This window comes from Balaenoptera musculus, chromosome 1 (assembly GCF_009873245.2).
Source record: "Balaenoptera musculus isolate JJ_BM4_2016_0621 chromosome 1, mBalMus1.pri.v3, whole genome shotgun sequence".
Taxonomy (NCBI): domain Eukaryota; kingdom Metazoa; phylum Chordata; class Mammalia; order Artiodactyla; family Balaenopteridae; genus Balaenoptera; species Balaenoptera musculus.
This window is the reverse complement of record NC_045785.1, coordinates 29652227-29674084: the sequence shown is the minus strand read 5'-3', so window position 1 is coordinate 29674084 and position 21858 is coordinate 29652227. Positions and strand designations below refer to the sequence as shown.

General features: G+C 52.8%; 1 protein-coding gene across 1 annotated transcript in view; it reads left to right on the top strand.

Annotated features, from left to right (window-relative positions):
• Window positions 1–21858, top strand: part of GRIK3 (glutamate ionotropic receptor kainate type subunit 3) — a 104444-nt gene that overhangs the window by 41444 nt on the left and 41142 nt on the right. Inside the window, exons 6-10 of the mRNA XM_036853278.1 lie at window positions 1667–1840; window positions 2608–2751; window positions 7876–7983; window positions 11323–11436; window positions 20679–20882. Of these exons, the coding sequence (XP_036709173.1) occupies window positions 1667–1840; window positions 2608–2751; window positions 7876–7983; window positions 11323–11436; window positions 20679–20882 (744 nt within the window). The remainder of the gene's footprint in view (window positions 1–1666; window positions 1841–2607; window positions 2752–7875; window positions 7984–11322; window positions 11437–20678; window positions 20883–21858) is intronic.

Sequence of the window (21858 nt, the reverse complement as noted above, 5' to 3'; positions counted from 1 at the left end):
ACAGACAATGGATGAGGAGGAGCTCAGACCTTAAGACTCACTTTCCCCACTAGTGGGATGAGGCCCATCTAGATTGTCGACATAACATGTTTCAAAAAGTAACACGACTCCTATGCAAATATAGAATGAACACGTGTGAAAGATGTATTCAAGTCATGAACAAAGGAACCAGTAGGATGACAACGCTGGCTCAAAGAACATTTGAAGGATTGAGTATTTATAGGTATTTGGTGTAGAGGGAACATAAAATAAGATGGCTAAGTTAGACACAAAAATGGATTAATATCCTACAGGGCGATAAAACCACCACCTTGGGGATTATCTTTTCTATGGGCAAAAATCTACGTATTAGCTCAGAATTTGGACCTTTAACCAGTAGCCGAAAGTGAAGTCAAACCCGGGTGCATTCTCCCGGAGAATTACACAGTCCCAGGAGGGCCTGGTAAGCAATGCTTCTGTGTGACATTGAAAGGACGCGCTGCTATCCGTCTGCCTTATCTCCAAGTTTGGGTAGTTTTTCTTAACAGGACAGAGCTCTGCTCTGCGCCTCACACCAGCCCCCACCTTGTGCCAGCTCTTCTCAGTCTAGCACCTGGCTCCGCCCTCTGCAGCCAACCCCCCTCTTCCCCTTTGCCCCCTGCCCTCACCAGCTCACCTTGCCCCAGAGCTAAAGCTGGCAGGAGGGGCTGAAGCTGGGCTGCCCCCGTGCATTAAGGCCTGTCTTCCTGGCTTTTAGGCCATTGCACCAGACCGGACGTGACCTGGCCCACAGACAGACAGGCTGACTGCTCCTAGGAGGCAGGGAGTGAGGGGGCCTGGCTGATGATGTGGGGCAAGGGTAGAGAAGAGGACCGCTATACTCCTTCAGTCTCAGGCAGAAGAGACTATTTTAATTTAATTCTTTTATTGAAGTGTAGTTGATTTACAGTGTTGTATAAGGTATACAGCAAAGTGATTCAGTTATGCATATGTATCTATATATCTATTCTTTTTCAGATTCTTTTCCATTGTAGGTTATTACAAGATGTTGAATATAGTTCCCTGTGCTATACAGTAGGTCCTTGTTGTTTATCTGTTTTATATATAGTAGTGTGTATCTGTTAATCCCAAACTCCTAATTTATCCCTCCTTCACCTTTCCCTTTGGTAACCCTAAGTTTGTTTTCAGAAGAGACTGTTTTAAAATACCCTCTTTGGGGCGATAAAATCCTCCCTTCAGCCTCCCGCTGGGTGACTTGGAGATGCCCAGACCCAATGCCCGTTGTCTTCCCAAAGCGGACCGCCCCCATCAGAGGATGACGGTCATGACCATTATCAAGCTCCTTTGCTATTCCGGGCTGGGCATTTGATGTCTACTGCTTCACTGGGGCCTCAAGAGGAGGCATGATCCCCATTCTGTAGAAGAAGAAACAGGCTGAGCAGTGTGTCTGAGGTCCAGCAGAGTAAGTGGGATCAGCCACCAGGCAGGCTGGCTGGACTCCTCTGGGGTCAAGTGGACTCCAAGTGCGGTGCTCCCATGGGTGCTCCATCCTCGCTGCTGAGCCTCACCTCCACAGGGCCCTGCAGGGAGCTGCGGCTGCTCTGGGGCCCCAGTAGGGAGTGTGGGAGGTGAGGCTGGAACTCACAGCCAGACCACACCTTTGTTTACTGAAACTCTCTCTGCCAAGGATCTTTATGCGTTAGACCTGGAGCCCTACCGCTACTCAGGGGTGAACCTGACGGGATTCCGGATCCTCAACGTGGACAACCCCCATGTCTCGGCCATCGTGGAGAAGTGGTCCATGGAGCGGCTGCAGGCGGCTCCCCGGGCAGAGTCCGGCCTGTTGGATGGAGTGATGATGGTACTGCAGCCGGGAGGGCCAGACCTGGGGGCTCCCCTCCCTCCCTCCTTCCCATCATTCCTTCCTCCGTCCCTCCGTTCCTCCCTCCCTCTTTCCATTTCTTTTCCTTCCTTCCTCCCTTCTTCCTTCCTTCCTCCCTTCCTTCTATCCTTCCTTCCTTCTTTCCTTCCTTCCTTCCTCCCTTCCTTCCTTCCTCCTTCCCTCCCTCCCTCCCTCTCCTCCTCCCTTCCTTCTCTCCTTCTTCCCTATTTCTTTTTCCCTCCCACCACTTTCCTTCTTAAGACCTGCCCTGTATCTGCCAGACCTTAGGCCAGGGGCCAGGGACACAAAGGGATCAGACAGAGTCCCACCCCAAGTGTGGGAGTGCAGGCACGGAGCCAGATGGTTACAGAGAGTAGGAATAAGGACTAGGGGGTGCTGGGCACGGGGGACTTTCAGCTGTGGCTGGCAGGAGGCTGGGGAGGCCGGAAAGCTGAAGGTGTGCGTAGGGGCAGGCAATAGCAGGGACAACGGCACGGGGTGGCGGGGCCTGGCAGAGAAGGTCTAAGCTGCAGAGGGAGGGAGTCCGGTGTCTGCAGAGCTGCAGAGACAAGCTGAGCTTGGCTTCTCATTCGGAGCAGGGACACGGTCACCTCCAGGGTCTCAGGGCCTTGCCCTCACCAGAACCCCCTTGCCTCTGGTGGGGGAGGGGAAGGGAGACAGGGCAAGGTGGGCTGAGGACTCTCGGGCCCGAGCCACTCTCAGGCAACCCTGGGCCTCCCCTCCAGACTGACGCGGCCTTACTGTACGACGCCGTCCACATCGTGTCCGTGTGCTACCAGCGGGCACCCCAGATGACCGTGAACTCCCTGCAGTGCCATCGGCACAAGGCGTGGCGCTTTGGCGGCCGCTTCATGAACTTCATCAAGGAGGTGAGTGCCCCCCAACTCACCAGGACGGCACCAGGGCCATCTCCTGGGGGCCGCAGAGCAGTCAAGGGCCCAAGTTTGGGAGTCAGACAGCACTGACTTCCAATCCACGTGAACTTGGGCCAGTTGCCGCACATCTCTGAGCCTGTTGCCTCGGGTGAAAATGGGCTCAACAGGGACCAATCTAAGAGGATGACTGAGGGCCTGAGTCTTTGGCACATAGTACGTGTTCGGTGGGTGGTCGGCATTATCAGCAGGACAAAGCCTGGGCTTTAAAGTACAACAGATGAGGGTCTTTGCCTCCAGCTGTGTGACCTCAGGCAATCTAGGGAAACTTGCTGAGCCTTGGTTGCCTCATGGGGATGCTGTGAAGACGAAATGAGGCACCATGTGGACAGTGCTTAGTCCTGAGGGCAGAGGGGGCTCAGTAAATAATAATCAGCCCCCCAACTAACTCTTCTTCTTGGGCCCATCGGCCAACTTCCCAGCCAGGGTCCCTGCTGGGACCCGGCTCTCCTGGCACCATGGCAACCATGAAGAAGTCCCATCCATGGAGCTGATTCAAAGGAACCAGAGAGCAGAACCTGTCCTGCTGCTGAGAGGATGACCATGGAAATACACAGTGCCAAAGTTTAGTTTCAGACTCTCCATCACTGTTGTCCTTATGGATGGCAGAGTTTATCGTTCGCATTTTACAGATGGGGATGCTCAGGCCTGGGCTTGTACCTTGTCTCCATCATAACAAGCTGCGTGACTTTGGGTGAGATGATTAGCTCTTTGATCCTCAGTTTCCTCAACTGTAAAATGGGTATAGTAAGAGTTCCTGCCGCAAAGCATTGTTGAAAAAACAGTGTGAAAAACTATGTGCGAAGCATGTAGCCCAAGGCTAGGCAGAGTCAAGTCCCAGTAATGGTAGGTGAGGAAGGCTCAGGGGGATGAGATCTAGGCAGGGTTACTCTGGGTCAGAGGAAGTGACCTGTCCTGGGCAACAACAAGGGCAGTTAGGGGAAGCCCTCTAGGCGGGCTCCATATAGACCATCTCTTTGTAGCCATCACGATGGACCGGGAAGGAAGCAGGCTGCTTTGAGAGTTCATTCATTTATTCACTACCTATTTCTGCGGGTCTGCTGGGTGGCCGGCACTGAGCCATGTGCTGGGGATCCAATGGGGCTAAAACAGACGGGCCCCTGCACGGACAGAGCTCACCGCCTAGGGAGACGTCCATCAAGTCATCCCATTAATGAATGTAATCCCATATGCAAAGGAAGGCAACACAGTGAGGGTAAATAGCAAAGAAACCCACCACTCAGCAGACAGGGCAGCTTCTCCGGAGGTCCCAGTTCACCATGACTGCTTGGGACGAGGACAGTGACATCTCCAGTGTTTTAGAATGACACTAAAAGGCATACGGCTTTAGAGTCTGATGCACTGCCTTTGGGCTTTTCTCTGCCTCTTCCCAGCTGTGTGGCTTTAGATAAATTCCTGGACATTCCCGAGTGTCAGTTGCCTCACCTGGCAAACACCAGCTAGTAGTCATCATGAGGGAGCAGTTATGTCCTTGGCACCAGTCCCCTCACCCCTAGAAGGGGCTCCAGTATCAGATGTTCTGGTAGAAGAGGACCATGAGGGTCCCTTCTCATCCTACCCCTCAGAACTGCAGAGGAAGTCCGATTGTCCGATGCCCTGAGCAAGGCCTGGCTGGCCTGGGCAATCATCGGCTTGTTCTCCGGGAACTCGAAAGCCTGATTTCCAGCCCCCCGAGCCTCCTTCCTCGGCAGGCTCCAACCCAGTAGCTAGAGGCTGGCAAGGGTTTCTCAATGACGGAGGCCACAACCCTAGGACCCTTAGGAGCCAGACGTAAGTGTCTTTGAAGCTTAACCACTTTTTAGCTGTGTGGCCTTAGGCAAGCTACTGAACCTCTCTGTGCTGCAGGTCCTCCTGTACAATGGAGATAATACCAGGTTTGTTGTAGGTGTGAGTGAGTTGTGGTGTGTGAAGCACTTAGGACAGCGCCTGGCACAGAGCAAGTGCCAAGATGATTGGCTGCTCTTACTATTATTTCTATCATCACGACTGTCGTCACTCTGGCTTCTTGCTCCCTAGTGGGTTTCCAGCTAAAGAGGATCTCCAGGCCCCAGAGCTTCAGGGACGTCCCCCACCCATTCACCGTTGCCCGCCGCAGTGCTCGAGGCTCAGTCCTGAAGCCCTAATGGGAGCAGATGAGTCACTGTCACGCCACAGAAAGGGGAGCCTCCTCCACCCCCCCTCCGCACTGGGACCGACCGGCCCACACTGGCATACCTGGCCCTCCTGTTTCCTGGCCCCGGCCCAGTGAACAGCCCTCACCACTCACTCTTCTTTACAGAGTCCTTTCAGAAACAACTTCGCCTCCACTCCATTTCAGGGAAGTGGAGACCGAGGCCCAGAGCAGCTGCGGGGCTCCCTCATGGCCCTACAGCTGGCCACCCCCCGGAACCCAGGTACCCTGCCTGAGCCCAGTACACCGTCTTCCCTCAGACCATTCCCAAGTTGCCTGTCTCCCCATCTGCCTGCGTGACAGTAAATCATTTTAAAGACTTGGCATTTCCGAGAGGAGCTGGAAAATACCAGGCCGGAGTTCAGAGCGTGTGAAGCATCTTTCATTTAGCAAGTCCTGCGTGGCAGCTGGAAGGGGCGGGAGGGCTGGGAAATGTCACGGGGAGGAGCTGCCAGCGGCTCCCTGCCCCGGCCCTGCCCCTGCCCGGCCGCCCACAGACAGGCCACGCACCTGCTGACATTTAATTCCTCTGTAGCTGACAGGGAGGAAGGCTTCCCTCCAGTGCAGGTTTGAAGGCACCTGCTGTGATTTCCCTGCGGGCTGAGAGGTAGCCCGAGGGGGGAGGGGTCCCAGGCAGAGGAGGGGGAAGGCAGAGGGGCTGGGGAGCCATCCTCAAGGAAGCTGAGCCTCCCTGTGAAGTCATAAACAGCGGCCTTCACCGTCACCGATGCATTTTTTTAATTGAAGTAAAATAATGTATAACATTATGTAAGTTTCAGGTGTACAACATTATAGTTCCACATCTGTATACATTACAAAGCGATCACCGCTGAAGGTCTAGTTACCATCCATCGCCATACAGTTGACCCCTCCGCCCTGTATGCCCATCCCCCAACCCCCTTCCCCACTGGTAACCACCAACCTGCTCTCTGAGTCAGATGCATCTTTAAATCTCCATCCCCAACCCCAATCTCCAGCTCCCTGGGCTTCATAAACTCTCCCCACTCAACCTGGGCACGATGACCCCAGCTCTTTAGCTCCACTGAGCACAGTGGGAATCTGCCCGGCACCACCATTACTTGGGACCCACAGAGCTCAGTCCCTCTTCGAGCCTCAGTGGCCGTGACTGTAAAATGGGGGCAATCATGACCCCCACCTGGCAGGACAGTGATGTGAAGTGGATGAGCTCATGCAGGGAGGCTAATCACGGATGAGCCTTCTGTGATAGGGTTTCTCCTGAGGCCTCGGGCCATGGCCCAGGTGACCATCCCGCCCCCTCCAGCCAAGGGCCAGCCCTAATCCAAGGAAGCCCTATGGAAGGAAGCGACTAAGGAAAAATAATAGCCGGGGGTTGTGTATGCCAGGCACTGTGCTAAGCCCTTTATGCACCTTTGTTACCGCCCGTGAAATAGGTCATTTTCCTCCTCCTGAAGCTCAGAGAGGTTGGATGCCTTGTGCAAAGCACTCATTCCATCCCCTTTTGATTTCCAGCCTCCCGGAACCTTCCTAGGCGTGCCCCTCCGTCTGAGCTAATATAACACATGCCTGTCTACACCCTTATACGTGCCGGACAGCTGCCTGAGTGCTCGGAGATTCCCGTGGGTTTTAATGTGGAATCTATAGATAGGCCTCCAGGGATCTGGGAACCCATGAACTTGTGTGTCATATTGTGAGTGCAAGGGGAACCTTCAGCCACGGAGAGGCTCCGGAGCCTTCTTCAGAATCTGCAAGGGTCATGACCCCAGTGGGGTGAGGAACCCACTGGGCCCACATGCCTAGGCTGCTGTGGAGGCTTCATGAGGCAAGCAGTGTGAAGCACCTTGTATCACTAACGCTCTGGGCCTGCAGGCAAGGTGTTATCTAGAAGGGGCAAGCTTTTTCTATAAAAAGGGTCGGGTAGTAAATATTTTGGACTTTGCAGACCAGTCTCTACTGCAACTATTCCACTGCAAAGTTGCAGCTCAAAAGCCGTCAAAGACAATAGGTAAACCCATGGGCGTGACTGTGATCTCATAAACTGTTTACAAAAACAGGCAATGGGCCCATTTGGACTGCGAGCCATAGTTTGCCAACCCCTGCTTTAGAAGATGGAGCCCTTCTTAGTTTGGGTCCTGTACCTTCTCTGAACCTCTGCCTGCCTCTCTCTGTGTTAATGATGCTAAAGGCAAGAAAAAGTAGCAAAAGCTACCATTTATTCAGGTCTCGGGTTGTACCAGGCACTGTTCTCCATTTTCAAGGGACTTAACTCATTTCGCCCTCATGGCATTTTGGTAAGATGGGTAATATTATTAGTTCCATTTTACAGATGAGGAAACTGAGGCAGCGAGGTGAAATGAAATCCCAGGTCCAACTGGGGTTGGACCCTGTATTCTGACCCCAGTTCTTAACCAGGACATGGGTGGAGCAGGGGCAGGGGTGGGAGACCTTCTCTGTCACCCCCCGGCTCTCTGGGGGCTATCCCAAGTGTCTGGCCCTACAGCCAGAGCTGGCTTGGCCCCTTGGCTTTCTGCCCCTCGGCAGGTCTTACCTGCCGCAGCCTGCCTGCCTGCCTCCTTGCCCATCTCTGGGGACCCAACATGGACTCCCCCTTCTCGTGGCTTCAAGGTGGGGGCTCATCTGAGCGCATCTATGATCGATGTTGTACACGAGAAGGTGCAAGTGTAAAGCTGGCTGAAGAGCATAATAGAATTTATGGAAATCGCTGGCTCGTACCACAGCCCTAGCAATGATGGAGGTGATTATTAATTAATCATGGTCTTGGGGGAACAGTATCAGTGCAAAGAGTAATTAAAATGAAGCATTGTACAGTTGTACCGAATGATGATTTATGAGCCCGAGGAATTGCTGCTCTGCCCTCTCCCCTCCGGCAGGCTCAGTGGGAAGGATTAACGGGAAGGATTGTTTTCAACAAAACCAGTGGCTTACGGACGGATTTCGATCTGGACATCATCAGCCTGAAGGAAGATGGCCTAGAGAAGGTGTGTGGGCTCAGGAGTGGGAGGGCAGGCCAACAAGCAGAGGCTCTTTAAATCCCCTACGATAGACCCTCTACGATAGAGACCCAGAGCGAGGGGGCAAGACCCAGTCCATCTGCCCCCTTGGGACTCAACATGACCCCGTGTGGCCAGTGCCTTGGCCCATCAGAGAACATGAAGGCCTTCTCAGACTGGAGGGGTGCAGAACCCAGTGGCCTGTCCATGGCAGATACCCAAACCATCACCCTGTGAGCAAGGGCCATCAGAGATGCTTACCCTGGAAAGAAGATGAGAGGCTCAAGGGGCAGACAGACTAAGTCCCTGCAGGGCTGTCATGGGGCAGAGGGACAGACGTGTCCTTAGGTAAGAGAAACTTTCTAATGACCAGGGGATGCCTGCATGGGGAGTAATGAACTCACTGTCACTGGAGGCATTTAAGCAAAGATGGAACAAAACGATTGCTTGTCTGGGAGACTGGAGGTGATTCTTACCCTTGGAGAGAGGTTGAAGCATATGGATTCTGAACTCCCCACTGTATGCTTCTAAGGCCTCTGCGATTCCGGGGAATTTCAACGCGGAAAGCAAGCCCACGGGGCTGGGCCTCCCATCTGGCTACCATAGAAATGTTTGTAATGGGGCCGATTCTGATCCCTGGGAACCTTCAGCATATTCTGACAAAGTCAGGTTGCTGACCTGAGAAGGGAATTTCACATTAGCCCCTGATTCTCAGCATCCCCTGGGACCTCGGAGCTAGGGGCTCAGACACACCCTCTCGCACAGCAGGCTGGTCTCTGGGAGCCACCGGGGCACCTCTCCAACCCTGGGAGAGGGGGGTGTCTAAAATGCAAAGAAGCCAGAAGTGAAGTGGCCACCCCTGATGCCTGTGATCCTTCAGGAACCCTTGATTCCTCTCCTCTCCTCCTCTGCCCTCTCTGGTCCGGGCCTCTTCCTTGGATTATTTTAACACCCCAACCTGGCTTCCCGCCTCCACTCCCGGGCCCTCCAGCAATCCTGAGTGTACACACAGATGAAGCTCTATCCTGCCCTGGGACTGAGCATGGCGCCCCAGTGCCAAGGCATTCAGTATCAGTCCCTCACCCGGCCTTGAAGGCTCTCCAGGAAATGCCCCGGTTGCCCCTCCAGGCCTAGTCTCCACTGCCCCACCCACAAACACTCCCCACGGCCCAGTCATCCCCACTCCCTCCTACACCTCCAGGCCTTTGCCCTTGCGAGCTCCCCAGTTGCAGGAGTAGCCTGTTTCCTTGGCTCATCCCCACAGGCATGGACCTGGCTCTGCCTGTGTTGCACTTTGTGGCCGAGGTGACTTCATTCAATCCTGAGTTTCCCACGGACACATGGGGCCACTGTGCTGGGGCCGGGTGGCCAGGGCAACCACTCTTCTGCAACTCTTTCAGCCACATGCAGCATCAGTCCCCTAAGGACAGGCGCTGTGCCCTCTGCTGCTAAGATGATCGCGGCCCGTTGGTCCAACCCTATTCAAACTATAGCTTATCGAGCACTCTGCCAGCTCCTATTTAAACTCCTGCAGTGCCAGGGAGCCCCCTTCCTCCTCTGGCAGGACTACTGCAATAGTTGTCACTCAAGTCGCTGTCTCAGTCTTGCTCTCTCCGCTCGCCATCTCTGGGGATAGCCTAAAATTCGAAGGATGGCAATTAGATGGCAGGTGTGCCACCACCTCCCACTCCTGCGCCTGTGGCAGGCATCAGTAATTGCCCATCAGAGCACTCTTGCCATCCGAGCCTACCCGCAGCTCCCACCAGCCCTCCGGCAACCACACAAATCAACCACAGCTAGTACTCGAGAAAAACTCTTTACTATACCTAGACACAGGTGACCAGATTGAGGGCAGAGAGCCTCTGAGGACTGGGTCCTCCTCAGTCTTAACTCTTCTCGCAACCCCACGGCACCTGCTGTCCAGCAGGTCCTGCAGTTGGAGCTCAATAGAATCTTGCTGGGCTGAGGGCTCCCGCTGGTCACTTGGCCGCCAGCCAGCTGTCTGTTGAGCGCCTCCTGCACCCAGGCCCGCCGCTAGGGTCCCTCGTGCTGGGCTGGGCTCTGAGCTCAGCCCCCTTGAGAGAAGAGCCTCTTTGACGCTGTCTGCTTGTCTGCTCTCCTCTTGGCTCTGGGGGCGGGGTCTGCATAGACAGAGATGCTGCCCGGAGAGGGTACTGAGCCCCCAGACACAGCTGCTCTGCCTCTCATCACTTCTCTCTCATCACTTCTGTTTGCTAAGCCGGGTCATAACTGATCCAGCCAGCTCCAGCCGGTGGCTTTGGAGGGATTAAGGCAGAATTACGCAAGCATAATTACACGTCTCTCTGCTATCTGCTTTGCATAGCTCTCTTAATGGGATGTTTGCATTCGGCCTCCCTGTTTAATTGATTAAGTTTCCTGAGTACCCCACCCCAACTGGGACAAGGACAGAATGGGCAGGCCAGAACCTTCCTTGAGAGAGAGGAACTGCGATGGACGCAGAGCTGGGCAGAGTTGGGTCCCAAAGGATCTTCAAGAGGCCCAGGGCTTTAGAACGATTTGTAAACTTGATCTTCCCTTGCTTCCCTCCAGCCCCAGGCCTCGTATCCACAAGGGCACCATGGGGACAGAGATTATGCCACCTCGGCCAGAGTGTCTGCCACCTTTAGTTACGTGTAAAACCACAAAGCAAACTGCCTTCTAACCGAGTAGCATCCAGTGCCCCCAGTGAGGGTTTTCCACTCTATTCTGCCCCAAAATAGCTGCAAAGACCAGCGTCCTGCTACGCCTGCCTTCCTGCACGTGACACATCTTGTTGTCCTTCCACAGATGCCTAGGAAACATCTCCCTCACTCCAGGCCCTGTCCTGGGCTTTGGAGGGCATCTGGCCCCAGAGCTGGCACACGCTGAGACCCAGTGAGCAGCTGGGTGCCCAGGTCTTCCCCAGGAGGCGGGAGGCACCCCAGGCTCAGGGTGACCCTGTCCCAGGGCAGGACCTGGCCCTAACCCTAGCTGACTTCCTCATGGCGTCTTCTCCACCCCAGGCTGGCTTCCGCTGTGCTCCCTGGACCGTCTTTATGTTCATTTTCTCCCTCTGCATTTTCCCTTCCAGCTGTGACGGGTTTGCTAGCAAATGGGGAGGTGGCAGAATTCAGGAGACTGAACACCTTGGGGGCTTCCTCTGGGAAGGAGGGAGGCAGCAGGGTTGCCAGAAATGTTGGCTCGAAACACATTAGCGGTGACGATACTCATGAAGGATGGAAAGGAGACGAGGAGCTTGCTGGCGTGGAGAAAGGATGGAGAGACCACAGACTCAGCCTCCTGTTCTCCATCTGTCTGTCCATCCAGGTTGGGGTGTGGAGTCCTGCCGAGGGGCTCAACATCACAGAGGTTGCCAAAGGCCGAGGCCCTAACGTCACCGACTCTCTGACAAACAGGTCCCTCATCGTCACCACTGTGCTGGTAAGAGCTGCAGCCCTGCAGGAGGGGCTGTGAGCTGGGGGCGGGCTGGCCGTCGGGGCTGGAAAGACCCTTCCATCACCCCACCCAGCATAGGCCAGGCATCTCTTATGAGGCTGCTGGGAGGCTGGAAGATGGGGGAGGAAGGTGGAAACATTGAGGGTCCCTCAGAAAGCCCCCAGAGAGTAGCTGGGAGACAGCAACGCTGCTCGTGGCCACAGGCCAGAGACCCCAGGAGGTGACTGTGAGCGGCCTCTTCCCAAAGGCAGAGCAGGCCAGCCCTCCTGCCTGTCTGGGACCTGCGTGGCCAGCCCTGCTGCAGAGGCCTGTGTGTTTGCATTTCACTCCCACCCAGTCCCCGAGCCCCTGATGCCTGATAGGAGCTGTGATGGGTAGAAGGAAGGAGGGGTAACCTGCCTTCTGCACCAGGACTTGGGGTCCGCCTCTTCCACCCCAGCTCCCAGGGAAAAGGCCCTTCCCACTGATCCCCCCAGCCTGGCGGGTGCTGGGAGCCCATGCACGTGCCACCGCCCACAGTGTCCTGTCCCGAGTGCTCTTGGCCACGGCTGTGACCATTCTCCCTGCCACCCTCCCTCCACTGCCCAGGACTGAATAGTGCTTCCTTCTTTTGACCATTTCAACCCAAGGAATGGCTTTTGGGGTCTCCCAGGCTCTGTGAGTCTTGAAACTCAGGGTGATCAGGACACCCAGGCTGCTGACCTCCTTTGGCCAGCGCTGTGCCCACTCCACGTGCACCAGCCCCACCTGGAAGGCCTCCAGGGTGTCCGGAGGCTCAGGACTCACCCTCTCAGAGATGTAGCACTGCTCTTGGGGCCCAAGCTGGGCCATGTAGTGGGGAGGCAGCCCGGTCACAGCCCGGTGGATTCTGACCAAAGGCCCTTCGAGGACAATTTTGGCCCTGGTCAGCTTCTCCTTATAATGAAGCAAATATGATTGTCAGGACCATGTGCTGAGGTCACTCTATACCAAAAAAGGGAGCTCAACCTGGTTTGGCCAGGCCCTGCTGGACGGTCCTATGCCCTCCCTCTAGTGCCAGGTATATGCTCAGTGGCTGGGTGGCGGACACCATGGAGGAAGAAGGGATGTAATAGCTAAACCCCACCCTCCCAAGAATCCAGTGGGCAGCAGACTCCAGGGGCACCATCAGCTTCCAGGGAGCAACTGTAGCCTATGGGTGTCATCCCCAGTCTCCAGGCTTATGACTATTAAGAAGATCCACGTTAAAGCTGATGGAGACCTAGCAATTCTGAACATGCTGCTGACAGAGCCAGAAGGAGATGGCTGGGGAGACACATCCCCACACCCACCTTTCGGGAGTGAGACCCCCACTGGCATCTTCCCCAAAACCATACATCCTGCCTGCCTGATTGACATTTTGTTAACTAAAAAAATATAAATGTCAAGCTATAAAACCAGTAGGTCAAAAGATCTCATCAGGAACAGAGGAAAAAATTGTAAAAACAAAAAATGTAAAGATGAAAAATAAAATAAGCAATAAGGATATAGTATACGACATGGGGGATATAGCCAATATTTTATAATAACTATAAATGGAGTATAACCTTTAAAAATTGTGAATCACTATATTGTACACCTATAACATATAATAAAAAATAAATGAAAAAGAATAAAGCAAAAAATAAAGATTAAAAATAAAAAGACATGAAAAGAGCAAAGGGATTAGAATGAAGTGTGATGAGCAATGAAAGGAATATTAATGTGGATAAAAATAGAAAAGATAAAAGGAAAGTTGAAAGAGAACAAAATAAAGGTTAAAAGGAGAATAATAAAGAGAAAAATGAAAATAAGGAATGAGATTAAAAGGAAAGCTACCAAGAGAGACAAAAAAATAAAATAAATAATTAACAGCTCTGGCTAGAGAAGGTGAAAAATGTAAAACCAAAATGTCAGAAAGCAAAAGGATAAAAGTGTGACAAAGCTAAAATATAAAAGGGTAAAAATAAAATAATAAAACGGTGGTAAAAGATTAAAAGCAGAGCTGCATAAAATGCGAGATATAAATAAAACACTTTTCAGAAGACAAGATTAAGAAAAGGTAAAACGGATGTGCTCAGAGAGATTAGGAGAGATGATTAAATGAGCTGAATTGATTCAGCCACAAAACAATACTCTAACGGTAAGAGGGGAGCTAAAGATAATATACCAAAAGGATGCAAAATACACACACCTTCAGTGACCACAGGGTTAAATTTTATTAAAGTGACAGCAGCCTGGTTTCAAGGGCATAAGACCCTTCTGCAAAGCCACAGGGGATTTACCTACACCTGCAGAGGTAGAATCCCGCAGATATCCTGTGCTCTTCTCACAGTTTCTTGGGCAATACTGGAAGCTTCTTGCAAAGGTCCCGACCTGCTGCACTCAGTTGCTCACTGAGGGTCCCGCCCACATCGTCCATCTGGCTCTCAGCACCCCAAGGAAGGAGAGAAGCCCCCTTGGCTGGCATCCTGGATGCAGCTCCATCGGTCCCCCTGCCCTTCATCCGGGCAAACAGGAGCCCAGCAGCTCTTGGCGACACATGCAAGTGTGACCAGGACACAGGGGCCAGACTGTGATGGTTAAGAGACTCAAACCTTTGGGTCTGAGTCCTGGCTTTACTGTTCACTAGCTGTACGACCCTGGAAAACTGCTTAGTCGTTTGGTGTCTCTGTTCCCCATCTGCGAAAGAGAGGTGATAGTAATTGTCCTTACTTCATGGAGTTGAGAGGATGAATGATTAATAAAAATAAATGGCACAGAGTGGGTGCTGTCTAAGTAATGGCTGCTGTTGTTATTATTGATTATAAATCCAGTCCCCAGTAAGCTCGGGGTTTTTTTTTTTTTTTTATATTTTAAATTTATATATTTATTTATTTATGGCTGTGTTGGGTCCTCGCCTCTGTGCGAGGGCTTTCTCTAGTTGCGGCAAGCGGGGGCCACTCTTCATCACGGTGCGCGGGCCTCTCACCATCGCGGCCTCTCTTGCTGCGGAGCACAGGCTCCAGACGCGCAGGCTCAGTAATTGTGGCTCACGGGCCCAGCCGCTCCACGGCATGTGGGATCTTCCCAGACCAGGGCTCGAACCCGTGTCCCCTGCATTGGCAGGCAGACTCTCAACCACTGTGCCACCAGGGAAGCCCAAGCTCGGGTTTTAAATAAGCAGAATGAGAGTGCTAGAGAAAACCTCTGCTTCCATCCACAACCAGGGCCCTGAACTTCACTGAAGATTGACCCCTGACCATGGTCACAGAGCTTATCTCTGTCAGGGTGCATTATAAACGCTGAGCTTGGATTTGAATGTCTTTAAGGCCTGGTGGGCGTTCCCTGGCTCACCACAGACCCCACCATTCCATACTGCTTACTCTTGGCTGCTTCTTATACAGGTGCTTCCTGACTGGTCCCTGCAAGCACTAGGGTTTGTGACCTCCTGAGCCCCTCATAGCTCTAATCTCCTGCTGATACATAAATCTCCACGTCCCAACCACCACCTCAAGGTCTGAGCCCTTGGCCCTGACATTGTGATAATCCCCTACCTCTGGACTCCTTTGCCTTGACCTCTGACATGGCTGCTGACCCACTTGAAGCAGATGTCCCACCATCCTAACCCCATTATGCAGGGTCAGATACTCGCATGGTCTGGGAGTGACCCATGATCCAGCTTTCTCCAGCCCCACTGTCTAGAGATCATGGAGGGTTGGGTCTACTTCTTCCCTGAGAGAAGCCCAGTCTTTTCCGGAGGCAGAGCGGGGACAGAGGATGTGACACACAGCCTTTACACTGGTCTCCAAGAAACTCTCTGTGTCCAGCTGAAAATGTCCTCGGAGTCTCCTGAAAGTCTCAGCATGGTCTGCATGTCCCAGAGCCCTGGGCGGGGTTGATCGGGGTACAGTGCTCTCAGCTTGGGCTTTTGGGGACAGCAGCACCAGTTGTGGGGAGTGTCCAGCCCGGCCCAGCCCAGATGCTCTGGCTGAAAACCCAACCCCAAGCTTGGCAGCCTGAAAGCAGAGCCAGCACCTCCCACGGAGAGCACTGGCCCCTGCCTCTCTGGAATTGTGTTGTCAGGGCAACAGTGCTTTGAGTGACAGGCAGGTACCAAGCCTGGGTGCAAGAACATCCACCAGCTTTGTTTTTGTTCTTGTTTTTTTAATTATTTAATTATTTATTTATTTATGGCTGTGATGGGTCTTCGTTTCTGTGCGAGGGCTTTCTCTAGTTGTGGCAAGCGAGGGCCACTCTTCATCGTGGTGCGCAGGCCTCTCACTATCGCGGCCTCTCTTGTTGCGGAGCACAGGCTCCAGACGCGCAGGCTCAGTAATTGTGGCTCACGGGCCTAGTTGCTCCGTGGCATGTGGGATCCTCCCAGACCAGGGCTCGAACCCGTGTCCCCTGCACTGGCAGGCAGATTCTCAACCACTGTGCCACCAGGGAAGCCCAACCAGCTTTGCCCTGGAGAACAGGGCTGGACCTGAGACCCTGATGAGGGAGTATCTCCTCCTCTTCTGGTCCCTGGAATCTCGATGTGGTAGAGAACACAGGGAGATATGGGGGCTGCCCCCAAAGCCCCCTCTCTCCTCCTCCATCCTGAATCCCGGGGTTAGGTGCTAAGGTCGCATTACCCTGGACAGACAGATGGACAGAGCCCAGACCTCGCCCTCTCTGACCCCTCAGAGGCTGAAGCAGCAGCAGCAGCAAGAGGCTGGAAGCCTGCCCTCCCCACCCTCTCCCCGCCAGGCCCCAGCTTCTGCTCTTCCATGAGCTCGTGAAAAATTCATCTGCCCAAAGCTCTGCTCACACACCAAGAAAACACACTCAACTCACTCCTGGGGGGCCCTGCTTTGGAAGGTTCAGGGTTCTTGGGTCTGCTGAAGTGAGCAGCGGTGTCGGCATGCGTGTGGGTACCTATGCAGGTGTGGGATTGGCTACACACAGGTGTCTGGACATGCACCGTTGGGTGTGTTTGTGCCATGTGCACATTGTAACCCATTTAGGCGCAACTGGCAGGCAAGCTGGACCTGCACACCTGGCACAAGAGAGGGGAAGCTGGGGAGACCAGGATGTGGGCTGGGAGACCCATCCCAGACCAGGAACCACTCTAGGCTCCACCTGCTGGGAGGACCGGACTCCTAATGCTCTGTCCTGGTTCTAACTGGCAGAAGCCGAGGCCTGGGGGCCAGGGTCCTTGGCTTCTGTGTCTGAGCAGGTCAGAACATCCGAGAATGCGGTGTATTGGTGCCAGTGGCATTGTGTGCATACACAGCGCATGCGTGTGCAGGTGTGTGTTGAGATGGCCTAAGCCAGAAGGGGCTTGGGAACAGAGCTCTTAGGTAGCTAATCCTTGGCTTTCCCCACCCCCCTAAGACACCCTCTTCCAACTCCACAGGTCCTGTCACTCGGCTCTCATGCTGGTGAAACTAGACTAAGAAACAAGACTAAGAGCCCTAGCAATGAAAAGTAGGAAAAGGTTATTTTTCTGGACCCTTGTTTCCTGCGACTTGTTGCAGAGAAATATTACCCCCATTCCTATGGCTGTTCTCCCAGAGCAATAGGAGAGCGCGAAGTTATGAAATTGAGGGCACCTTCACTGAGCAATCGATTAGCAGCCGAGAGAGCTTGTGAATTGGCTGTCTGGACATTTCCAGTAATAAATTGTGAAATAGTCCATGAATAAGTAGTTGGCGGAGTTCAGAATTACCCCCTAGGAAATGTTGCAGGTCTAGAGACACATTACTAAGGCGAGCACCATTTTAATGCTCTGGGCTTTGGCTGTTAAATATGTATGCCATCCGCAAAGCACTTCCTGAAATTAATGGCATTTTACAGCTGCTCCAAAGGCAGCATATTTATATGAAGATGTATAGATTCTGGGGCTGGGGTGGCTTCACAAATGAAGTGCTAATTTTAGAGGATAGGGCCTGGGAGGGTCTCGGAGAGAGGGTCAGGAAGTGAGCTATCTCAGGGACCTTTCCTGAAATAGCTTTCCGCTGCTAGCTATGATTTTTAATCTTTGGTGACATTGGGCATGGTCTCTAGGCTAGAGAGGTCACTGCAATAAAAGGCCACCCTGTGCACAGAAAGATGATAATGATATTAATAATATAATAATAACAATAATATTGCAGTTTACATTTGCCAGGCACTAAGTGCTTTTCACAGATTGACCCATCATATCCTAACAACAATCCTATGAGGTAGATTCTATTATTATCCTCATTTTACAGAAGGAGGTCGATTTTGCTTAGGAATCTATATGTGGTTGGTGATTCCCCTGGCAAAGAAGGTACCTTCTGTCTTTTTTTTTTTTAAAAAGTACTCGAACTGTGTTTTTTGTTTTTTTTTAAAATTTATTTTTATTTATTTATTTTTGGCTGTGTTGGGTCTTTGTTTCTGTGCGAGGGCTTTCTCTAGTTGCAGCAAGTGGGGGCCACTCTTCATCGCGGTGCGCGGGCCTCTCACTATTGTGGCCTCTCTTCTTGCGGAGCACAGGCTCCAGATGCACAGGCTCAGTAGTTGTGGCTCACGGGCCTAGTTGCTCCGCGGCATGTGGGATCTTCCCAGACCAGGGTTCGAATCCGTGTCCCCTGCATTAGCAGGCAGACTCTCAACCACTGTGCCACCAGGGAAGCCCGTAGCTTCTCTTTAATTCTTTCCTTGAGCTAACATCAGGGCTACCAGGTGCCGTGGTACAGCTCGTTCACTGCACAAGAGCATCTGACCTAACAGTTAAGATGGGATTGAAACCTCACCCAGACCCTCTCACCAGGCCCTTTGCCACGGTTCAGGGCAGCACCATCCCAGAGATTAATTTGCACAAAGGCAGGGTCCACAATAGCCTAAGTTCCCTTCCCTCCATGTAGTCTCAGGCCCTTCCCCGGCACCTCCTCAACTCTTTTCTCCAAACTTGTGAGCTTCTTGGTTGGAGTCAGGGATGGGAGGCACTGAGATTTAGCATGGAGTCTAGCCAAAGGACCCAGCTTTTCACCCAATTAGACTGAGAGGTGGATTTCTCAGAATCCCTTGGGGATTCAGACACTCCCTTGCCCTTTCTCTGCAGCATCCCAAAGGACTGTTGAAAACCTGGAATGAATCAGTCATGGGATGGGATTTTGAGAGGTAGCGTTGCCGGGGAACCAGGGCCAGAGAATCTAGCCCGCCCTCCGCAGCAGGAGCCTGGCAAGAGGCTGCCGGTGGGTTTCTGTGCCTGAGGACCCCTGGTGAGGGCCCTTCACTGCTCGGGCCCACAGTGTCAAAGGAATGGCCCCAGCACTTGAGAGAATGATGATGCGCCTCCAGATGAGGTGTGAGCTCTCCTTATGGGCATGTGGACACGAGCTTCCCCCCACAGGCGGATTCTGTCAGCTAATGGTTGTCACCCTTCAGCTGAAGGCTTGAGGCGTCCCTTCACGAGGGGGTGCCGAGGTGGCTTGGGGGAAGGTTAAGGCCCAGAAAGAGGCCAAGGAGCTACAGGCAGGAAGGACTGGACCTGAACTCCATCAGACTGTAACTCAACTTTCGTGTGACCTTGGGCAACTCACTGACCTTCTCTGAGCCTCAGTTCTCTCATCTATCAAATGGGTATAATGTCACCTTTTTTTTAAACATCTTTATTGGACTATAATTGCTTTACAATGATGTGTTAGTTTCTGCTTTATAACATAGTGAATCAGCTATACATTTACATATATCCCCATGTCTCCCTCCCACCCTCCCTATCCCACCCCTTTAGGTGGTCACAAAGCACCGAGCTGATCTCCCTGTGCTATGCGGCTGCTTCCCACTAGCTATCTATTTTACATTTGGTAGTGTATATATGTCCATGCCACTCTCTCACTTCGTCCCAGCTTACACTTCCCCCTCCCCGTGTCCTCAAGTCCATTCTCTACGTCTGCATCTTTATTCCTGTCCTGCCCCTAGGTTCTTCATAACCAGTTTTGTTTTTTTTTTAGATTCCATATATATGTGTTAGCATACAGTAATGTCACCTATCTTGAAAGCTTATGAGCCTTTTTCACTCTGTGAAAAAGAGTTTAAATCAATGCCTGGTGCACAGTAGGAACTCAGTAAATGCTGAGTTTGCTGAGAGTTCAACCCATCTTCCTCTGTTCCTTACCCTGTGTATCTCATACTGGATGAGGTCAGTAGCTTCTTTCCAAGGTTTTCCTGCCTCTACTCCCAGTTATTCTTCACAGGGTTGCCAGGGGTTTATTTCTAAATGAGAAATCAGACAGTCATGCCCTTTCAAAGCCCTTCACTGGCTCCCTATCACCTGGGAGGGAGGGAACCTGATGTGAGACAGCTGTCACCTATGCTCTGGACCCACAAGCCACCTTCTGAGGACCCCCTGCCCACTAGGGAGAGGCACCATGTGACTCAGGGCCTCTGGCACAGTGAGGTGGTTAAGAGCTCCTGCTCTGGGACCACACCGACTTGAGTCACATCCTGTCCACTGAGCCCTCCTGCTCTGCTGGGCTCTGCACTGGACCCCCACAGGCACCATCTCGTCTGCTGATTTGCTGGCGCCTGGCACGTCCACATACAAATGCAAACTATCATAGTTATCAGGAATCACTCACTGGCAGATCCTAATGCTGGGGACTAGATCCTTGGAAAGAGAGAAAGGTGTCAGGGAGCAGGGAGATCTCATCTGTTAGACAGGAGCTGGGGAGCAGTCAGGGAAGAAACGATGAAGGGCCTTCTGCAGCAGTGTGCTCACGCTGGAGCAGACATCAGAATCCCCTGGAGGGCTTCTTATAGCACACATTGCCAGCCCACCCCCCCCCCAGAGTTTCTGGTTCAGTATGTCTGGGTGGGGCCCGAGAATGTACATTTCTGACAAGTTCCCGGGTGTTGCTGCTGGTCTGGGGACCACACTTTGGGGACCACTGGCCTGTGTTGACGGTGCAGCAGAGAGAGCATGGGATTCAGAATCACAGTCTTGAGTTCAAATCCCAGTTCCACTAGTTTCTAGCTCTGTGATCATTGGGCGATCAAATCAATAAGGACCTACTAAGTGCTGTGTGCACGTCAGTAGGTGCCCATCTGCAAGGCACAACGTTGGCTCTCAGGAAGTACGCTTTCCCTCTCCTGACTTAGCAGGCCATTCTTCTGAGCCCCCCCTAAAGATGGCTTAGAACACCCTTGCAGAGGACCTGGCCCAAGCTCTCTGGCCCCAGCTGGACCCGCCCCACCCACTCAGCCTTTGTCTGCCCCTCTCCCATCTGTCCCCGCAGGAGGAGCCCTTTGTCATGTTCCGGAAGTCCGACAGGACCCTGTTCGGGAATGACCGGTTTGAGGGCTACTGCATCGACCTGCTCAAGGAACTGGCCCACATCCTGGGCTTCTCCTACGAGATCCGGCTGGTGGAGGATGGGAAATACGGGGCACAGGACGACAAGGGCCAGTGGAACGGCATGATCAAGGAGCTCATTGACCACGTAAGTGAGGCGGGAGCACAAGGGACCAAGGACCTCCCAGGAGGCTTGGCCAAGTCCTCTGTGCACATCAAGGTGGGGCGTCCTGGCAGACAGCGGCCCTGGGGGAAGGAGAGATGGAGACAAAGGAGCCATTGGTACAGGCTCACCCAGCACAGACTAAACATTGCCTGCCTTCCAGCTCAGGGCCTTCAACTTTCCAGAAGCATTTTCTATCAAATACCTGTTAATGAATGCAATGGATCTGTACCACCAGACCCCTCATATTCCTTCTCTCATTTATCCTTACAACAACCCAGTGAGGTAGGTACTGTTATTACCACCCATTTAACAGACAAGGAAGCTGAGGCAGAGAGAGGTGAAGGCTCCCAGCTAGTAAGCAGTGGAGCTGGGACTCAAAGAATCTTTGGAGGCTCTCCGCTTCTGAAGCCTTGGGCTCTGACCTCTGCAGAAAGCCATCTGACCCCAGGACCCAGGGCAGGGAAGGTTCATACAGTAAGTCTTTGCAACCTGAAAAGCCTCAGCCAAAAGGATTATTATCACTTCGCCTCTCCAAGTGCAGGCAGACAGCATCAGGGCCTTCTTGTGTTAGCCCTCCTGCGCCTGTCAGACGGGAGCTGGGAAGGGAAGGAGGCTGGAACTCAGAGCAAGAAGGCTCAAGCAGAGCCTCACTGGTGGAGTCATTTCCTCGGCCCTAGGAAGTGGGTCTCCCAGGGAAGGCTGGCAGCGGAGGCTAATCGTAAAGAGCATGAACTTGGGCTGGGTTTGATTCCCACTCTCCCACTTACTAGCTGTGTGCTCCTGGACAAGTTTCTTAATCTCTCTGTGCCTCAGTTTCCTCATCTGTAAAATGGGAATGATAATAGCCCCCTCCCCCACAGGCTGTTGTGAGGACTAAGTTCACATATGTGTACTACATAGTTAGCACCGTGTCAGTACTTGCTTCTATTGTTTTTATTTTTATCATTACATCTATTCC